The 8,006-nt window shown below is 34.3% G+C and overlaps 1 protein-coding gene across 1 annotated transcript; it reads right to left on the reverse strand.

The window, feature by feature from the left end:
- Window positions 1–281: 281 nt before the first annotated feature.
- LOC123528450 (heat shock 70 kDa protein 12B-like) lies at window positions 282–7,098 on the reverse strand. The gene is made up of 6 exons (XM_053522147.1): window positions 6,849–7,098; window positions 5,717–6,043; window positions 5,022–5,243; window positions 3,870–4,032; window positions 3,448–3,668; window positions 282–3,099 (listed from the first exon to the last, which is right to left on the reverse strand). Exons 1-6 carry the CDS (start codon window positions 6,963–6,965, stop codon window positions 2,254–2,256), a joined length of 1,896 nt encoding a protein of 631 aa, XP_053378122.1. The 5' UTR covers window positions 6,966–7,098; the 3' UTR covers window positions 282–2,253.
- Between the last annotated feature and the right edge of the window lie 908 nt (window positions 7,099–8,006).

The raw sequence follows: 8,006 nt of genomic DNA on the forward strand, positions 1-8,006 counted from the left end.
TACATGTATATGTTATAGACCACTCATGTCACCCTCTAGCATCGATTTACGCGTATCTAAAAATACATTGTAATTTGAATGCATTCCATGACACCAAAAGTTCCAGAAATAATGAATGTGTGAGCTGGGTTTCGACTACAAATTCTAGGATGAGTGACCGTGCTGTCAGTTTTAACTGCAATGCCGGTTACTCGTGTGGAAATTACCTTATATATGAATCCAGAGTAAAGATGGCTTACAATAGATAATGTTTCTAGAAAAAAAAATGATTTAAATCCGAGTTTCAGTAATTAAAATTTTAATAGAGTGAAAATAACAGTTAACAGTACAACAATGATTTATAAACAATAGGAACCACTTTAAAAGTGATTTATTACAATTTTACCAATGAAATTTATTAAATAAAGTTATCAGAACTAATCTAACTACATATATAATAATTATATATAAATCATTTCAATGCAAGAAGCAGAGATATAATTATCACACATCAATTACCCTCTTATTAAATAAGGTATGTGTAAAATTAAAAGCTAGTCTTGTGTCGGATGTATCGTAGTTGTATTAAATGTTGTTATTGTTGGAGCGCCTAGATCTTCTAACATTGGCTACTTTGAACTTACTTTTTTGTCGGAAAAGTTGAATGATTAAGGAAATTTAAAGGAAAATTAGAAACCTGATGACATACAGCAGATATCTGTTCGTTTCAGGTGGCAAAATGTTTTAACATTTTACAACATTTTTCAACGAGTGAATACTTGCTGTAATATCTAAACGAGAAACGTAGCTTGTTATAAAGTAAACTCTTGTTTTCATGAGTAGAAAACAAATGCATCTGTCAGCACTAGTAAATATCTTCTCCATGTTCACAGTCTAGTTGATAAATTGCGATGACATCAACACTACTTTGTAATAGTTTCGTGATGAATTTTAAGATCAAATGAAAAGTAAAACAAAGCTTGAGTACCTTTCAATATTTCAAACCGTTTTTGGTTTACATGTAACATTGCAATGTATTTCAGGTATTATATCACTAATAGTAATGTTTACAAAATTGGCCTTTGCTTGGTATATTCTGAAAGGTAACCGTGTTTTGCACTATTTTGCATTTTTGAACTACTTTTACCGTGCCGTTTTATATATATTTTTTTTAACTTATGGTATCTCCTCAAGCTCAAGTAGAGACAAATCTCAAAGTGATAGCCACTATCCAAAACGTTTGTAGAGAACTCATTTTACCATTAATTTTAATAAAAGAAACATCAAACTATTGGTAAACAATTATAAAACACAAAATAAAAATGTCAATATCATTTTTTCTATGGTGTCTCAAGTAAATGGATTTAATGAGACAGAATTCATATTTCAACATTGAAAAAATAAGGTCGAATGCTGTGTTTCTGTTTTGAATTTTGCTTACTCCATTTAAAAATGACCTTAGGGCAGACGTTAAACCTACCTAAATTTCTTCCACAATATATAATCTAAGAATGAAAGCAAAATAGAGAACTTTCACCGCGTGTAACTTAATATTTTTAAAGATGCGTAACTCTACCCTTCTGTTTAAGTACTGTTTGAACACCAAAAAATCTCTTATAAGATTCACCTATTTTCATTTTTGTACAAAAAATCAAAATAAGGTCTTGAAAGAAGTAAAAACTTACTAGAAAGAAAGGAAAATAAGAATAAAAAAAGTGTTGGTTCCAGTAGGGCTTGAACCTACGCCCCCCTAAGAATTGCAGTAAAAGTAGGTTTATGGTAGGAATTGAATGCTCTTCAAAAAGGAGGTTCTCTATTAGTGATCTAATACCTTCAGTCAAATCAATTTTGACAATAAAACTATCAAATCACCAAATATAATCCATCGTCATATTTCAATAATATCCATTAAATAGCTAGTGCTCAGAATGTATGAACTATTAAATTTTATCAATCACTTCCTTTCTATACAAATACAGTCTCGTACAACTAAAATGAAGTACTTATATAAGTATTAAAACATTGTATTGATAACACAACCTTGGGTCTCAAAATTGATCAATTTAACTGTTTTTAATTTTTTATGGAATTTGCGACCAGATGTCGATCACAAGATCATTGTAAATATTTACTGCAATTGCTAAATAATGGAAATTTATTTGCATCTTCAACGTAAATCGGGGCACGTACCCTTTATGTAACGTAATATGTTTAACACTAAAATATCCACCAATGCAGCAGAACAAATTGCATGGACTGCTTCTGGTGAAATGTCTATTGGACTTTCAGATATCTGACATGTGTTCTGTTACCAGTTGTTGTAAGGGCTCTAACTTTCAGTTCGGTGCCTCCGAACTTAAATTCCACCGTAACAGCCTTCTTTTTCATTGGCACGCTTCCCCGTCCAAATTCTACATCAACTTGGCCAATATATGTGCATCCTTTGTCTGTTGTATGAACTGGATCTTCCGAGTCAGAGGTGAAAATGTATACCGTAGTTTTTGTTTCTTTTTCACTTTCAGGGTAATATTCCTTGCATGAGACCCATTCGCTAATTTTGACAGTTTGCCCTACAGTAACATGTTTTCTGAAAACATTATTTGCCATCAGCTGTCGTCCGAGCTGATATCTCTCATCTTCTCTGTGTTTTTCTGGAACAAAGTCCATTGTCATTGCAACTCCATAGGTATGACGCATAACTCTAGAAACGACAATTTTTTCATTTTGACCGAAAAGCACAGCGCCATTCAATACCGCAAGCTCAGGTAATTGTGGCCTTACAACAGGAATATTACGTGCTTTTAGACTCTCTCTTAAGCAATGAACCACGTAACTTGATTCCGCAAAGCCTCCAACCAAAATGAGAGAGTCAACTGTAACGTTAGGATTTTCAGAAAATACGTCTTCTTTCAAGAATTTTTGAAGACCATCGATTGTCTCTTGAAAAAACTTCTGAATTATCGATGCATCCAAGAAAAGCCGACCTGACATGAATTCAATATTACCGAAGTTTTCTTTGCCTTCAAGTATATCATCAATTTCTTTGTCTTCTGCACGTTCCCATAATTGCCGGAGTGAATCTGGCAGTTTAATTGGTATTTGGTCATCCGAACTTTTCATCTGTAATGAAATCGAAAAGACAGCGTTTAAACAATACCTAGTAGTCTTTCCATTTATATAATTTATATTAGACATATGTTCATATATTCATATATGTGAAAAATAACACAGTCTGGTTTCATTTTAATAAAATTTGTAAAAAGATCCTTTGACATCAAAGAATGCAACCAATCAGAATAATAGAAGACTCGGTTTCATCGAGTCTATTCATGAGAGGCAATGAAATGTGCAACACTACTCACGCCTGATGCACCGGAAAAAACCTCAGATCACAAAATGATCATAAAGAGAATTCCAAGGGTATAGATCGAATTAGAAATTTGAAGACGTAAATAATCGTGTCGTTACCTCTCTCTTTCTACTTTCGAAGTCCATTCGTAGGTCGTAATAGTCGATTGCATGCTTCTCTACAAAAGTCCTTATTGTCTCTTGCCCAATCAGGTCTCTAAGGAACATTTCGAATTTTTCATTGACCCTCGTTCCACCCCAAGGTCCTCCGCATGATTTGTAAACTTGCTTCATAGTCTTGTCTTCGTTGATTTTTACCGTAGTTATATCAACTGTTCCGCCTGTAAAAAAAAACACAACTAAATGATCTGAAAATGTGTCACGTATTATAAGTCATAATACAATCTTAAGATATTCTGAGTTTTAAAAATATCTGTGAAAAGATTCTTTGGAAGATGCAACATAAAAGCATATAGATACTTAGGACTTACTAGGATAACTGGAACATATTCCATTGGCATATAATTAAACAAAGAATATACCTCCCATATCCACGACCATTAGTGTTTGACCAGGAGCAGCAATGTTTGTCGTCTTTTTGGTATTACTTGCGACATCCATTTTATCAAGTGGAAGCGTTGTACAATAAATCGCGGCACATTCTGGTTCTAGTGCAATAGATAAGTTTTTTCCCATGATACCAGCCTGTTGAAAAAAGACAAAGGTTGGGTTGCTGTTTTCTATCTTGCTAGGAGAAATGTCACCCCAACACAATTATGTGACATGGCGACTTTCTAGCTTTTCATGGTACAGGAAAATCTAGGACAAATGTTTAACAAAAAAAAAACACATTCAGAGAATGCAACTGAGCAAGCACTCCACATACAAACAGGGGTACATAATAATAATGTAAGATTTACAAACAGGCACAAACAGACATCCCATGATACCAGCCTGTTGAAAAAAGACAAAGGTTGGGTTGCTGTTTTCTATCTTGCTAGGAGAAATGTGACCCCAACACAATTATATGACATGGCGACTTTCTAGCTTTTCATGGTACAGGAAAATCTAGGACAAATGTTTAAGCAAAAAAAAAAAAAAACACATTCAGAGAATGCAACCGAGCAAGCACTCCACATACAAACAGGGGTACACAATAATATTGTAAGATGTACAAACATGCACAAACAGACATGAAAAAAGAACACAACAGGGTACCGCCTTGGACACCAATGGGGAGATTGAACTAGTTTACTGGCTTCAAACCACGCTTTAACACCTAGTATGTTCCTATAATGTTTTATGAAAATGCAATTCAATACTATCCGATAGGCAAATGCCCCTCCGAGCACAGTTTCGTGAAAGGGCGGATTCCTGGAATGGATGAAAGAAGTGTATGTACCAAGCGGGGTTTGGAACCCACAGTATTGTCTATTAAGCCAGCGACCTTAACCATTCGGTCACTGATGCCCCTTAAACGGTGCGTAGTTATTATTATGGCACTGTAACTATAAGCTGAAACAATGTTTTCTTCCGTCGTTTCCATATTTGTTCATCTATATGCACGTTTTCCTTAATTAATTACTTGATTCTTTATAAGGGTGTATTTACGATTTAGATGTAAAGTAGCTGTAAAAATGAATTTTACAAACGTTTTATGAGAGAGTCAAAAAGTAATATATATTCTGAAATACCATTTCTGCTGCCTCGTGCATCACATGTTTCGCGGGATCATTCCAAATGGCGGGAACAGTTATGACCCATTTAGTTTCCTCTTCCGGGTACACGACACCGTCCTCTTTCAGCATGTTGATAGCTTCGTCTTTTAGAAAGCCAATTGTTTTAGACAGAACTTCTACCATTGGCAAATGTTTGTCGTTTGCAGCTTCCATTGGCGTATCAACTGTCAGTTGTTCCTTTAAAAAAAGTGAAAATATTATTACAAAAGACACGTATCTAACAAAATAAAAGCATATTTTATAAGCGCCCCAAAAGTACTTAATTTGAAACCATATTGTTACAAAAAGTATTATGCTTACTATCTTTGTTTAGATATATTACATTAACGTTTTACTAGAGGAAGATGCATCTTCCGGCGAGTGATTAAGGTCGCTGATTCCTTACTGCTTGCACCTCACCATTCGGTCCTCCATCAGGTGTACCGATTTCTTTCATATGAAGAGACGTCTGAAACTTGTAGAAGTTCTACATTAGCTGTTTCACGTGCCTGAACTGACACCGTAATGGAGTACCAAGGCTTTTCATCCATTCCAAAAACACAACGTTTAACTCAAACCCACAAACAAACAAAAGAAGGATAAACAAGAGAACATTTAACATATAAATGTGTAAGTAAATATTTTAAGAGAATCTGTTTTTATCAACAAACCTCTCCGCTGTAGAGTCGCATCTTAAAATATCTGAAGAAATACCAGTCTTTCCAGTCTTTTGGACGTCTTCTTTCAGGAATCGATTCATTTTTGCTAAACTGGAAATCTGCCTTGTAACCAAATTCTGCTACACTTTTGTCAGGCTTCAGCAAAATGCAAGACGGTGTCTTCCTGGTGCAAAATCCCGTCGATGACCATTTGGTTGGTACCTTAATACTTTCCAAACAGTTGGTATTCTCATAGTCGGATCTCCACTGCAAGGCGATTCCACAGGCATAGGTTCCAAAGTCTATGGCAATGACTAGCCGTGGTGTCACTTCATTGTCCTATTGTAAGACGGAAAAAAAACAGATGAACTTTACGTTACAGGCTTCGTGGCCGAGGGGTTCTAACGCTCCTTTTGGGTATAGAACTCTTTCATGAAAGGAAGCTATCCAGCTGGTTTAAGGAAAGTCGGTGGTTTTACCCAGATGCCAACTCAAGCCTGAAATAATACCCGGATGGACACATAGGGGATTCCTAGGTGTACCATCCAAATCCGCAAAGTTGCCTTATTGCCCATATTGAATGTGTAAACAAACGAAATGTTAGCATTCAAAATTGATTGAGTCGCATGTTAGATATGTTCACGTTTGACATATATTTATATTTACTCTGAATCTGGCACCTCGCCAGAACAATTAGGGCCAAATTAAAGAATACACATTACAAAGTATGACTACGTGTGTTCATTTTTTTTTTCAAAATATTATCCTCCCAAATAATTTCTATTTATACTAATTATACTTACGTTAAAATATAAGTTCAAAAACAATTTAAGATGAAATATACAGCTTTCAATTAAGCTTGTGGCAACTACAGTAATATATATTTTATTTTCTACATGTTGTTTTTCTAAATATTTTACAGTTTTGTAAATAAACTGTATGACAAAATATATTTTATGAATTATTTACAAGAATCTAATGTGAACATTAAAGACAAAAGCCTATGTAGATTCATAATATAATTGTACAAAACAGGTAATAGTGAAGAAATTTCTCACTGTAATTTCTATGTGAAATAATTGGAAGCGTTCATAAATTATGATTTAAATAATTTACAAAAAAGTAATGTAACTGCATCACTTACACAGTCAACAGTATCTACAGTGTTGTCCCCATCCGAATCATCACTTACACGGTCAACAGTATCTACAGAGTTGTCCCCATCTGGACTAGGTCCGAAGTCGACTTCTGTAGCAGACATGTTTTTAATAGAAATCCTCCTAACCTAAAGTTGTGATTCTTTCCCTAAAATACTGATATTTGTAAATTTAAAAAAGAAAGTTGCAATTTCGGAAATTCCTACCTAAGAAAATACGTATCAAACCAAAACTAGAATTCCAAAATATGACTCAAATAGAAAACACGTTTTGTAGTTGTCACACTTTTTTGAATATTTTTGTTTACGTCTTTGACACAGAAGGAAACAAATCATTAAAATAGTCTTGTTATTATTCTTATAAGATTTGAATCTTCTCATTAGTATGTAATCTGAATATAAGTGAAAAGGCTTGATGTTAAATACTGTCTGATAACGCTGTCAGTAAATATCATTTAAACCAAAATTGTTTACTCTAACTTTAGGAATTTATCACAACTTTTCATGACTGAAAGTAAAATATGTTGGCTTTCGTTGTTCCCGTCATTTCTAGCGTCATAGAATAAGTCATGACGAGAAAACAAATGCTTAAGTGCATATATAATTAATAGTGATGGGCCGACAATCGGCGACAATCGAATAATCGTCGGCGTTGCATTCATGAGCGCGATCGCCGACTTCACTTTTCCCTGACCGATTAATTACTTGTCACCCTAACGGATAATTTAGTTGTTTCTGACCTTTTTCATACTGGTATTTAGGGTTCTTTTGGGCAATTACGCCAAAGGAATCTACTCTACGTAAAAATGTCTTCCTCCAAAGTGTCAAAAACAATTGATATCATCTGTGATCACCCAGATTTTGGAAGATATATGGCTTTTACAAAATTAAGCCGGGAAACCCATCAGCCAAAACTCTTGACATTATTATGGCAGTATGCATAGCATGCCGTAAGACTTACGCAAGCATATTAGCAAAAGTATAAAGTTTCAATTTTTGATTTTGTACGATTGAAATCATTCCAGTCGTTAACTAAGAAATAATAAATCGTTATTACTTTTTTTGCTCCAAATAGTTTTAATTTAATAACATAGTATAACTGGATAAGTCCCTGGTGAAATTAAAACAGTATCTGATTTGAAGGTT

Source organism: Mercenaria mercenaria, chromosome 13 (assembly GCF_021730395.1).
Source record: "Mercenaria mercenaria strain notata chromosome 13, MADL_Memer_1, whole genome shotgun sequence".
Lineage (NCBI taxonomy): Eukaryota > Metazoa > Mollusca > Bivalvia > Venerida > Veneridae > Mercenaria > Mercenaria mercenaria.

Excerpts from the sequence above, each read along its gene's own strand:
- LOC123528450 (XM_053522147.1), bottom strand. The coding sequence starts at position 6,965 with ATGTCTGCTACAGAAGTCGACTTCGGACCTAGTCCAGATGGGGACAAC. Across the intron at positions 4,033-5,021 it reads TGCACGAGGCAGCAGAAATG|GCTGGTATCATGGGAAAAAA; the intron begins GTATTTCAGAAT and ends TTTTTTCAACAG. Across the intron at positions 3,669-3,869 it reads AATGGTCGTGGATATGGGAG|GCGGAACAGTTGATATAACT; the intron begins GTATATTCTTTG and ends TTTTTTTTACAG.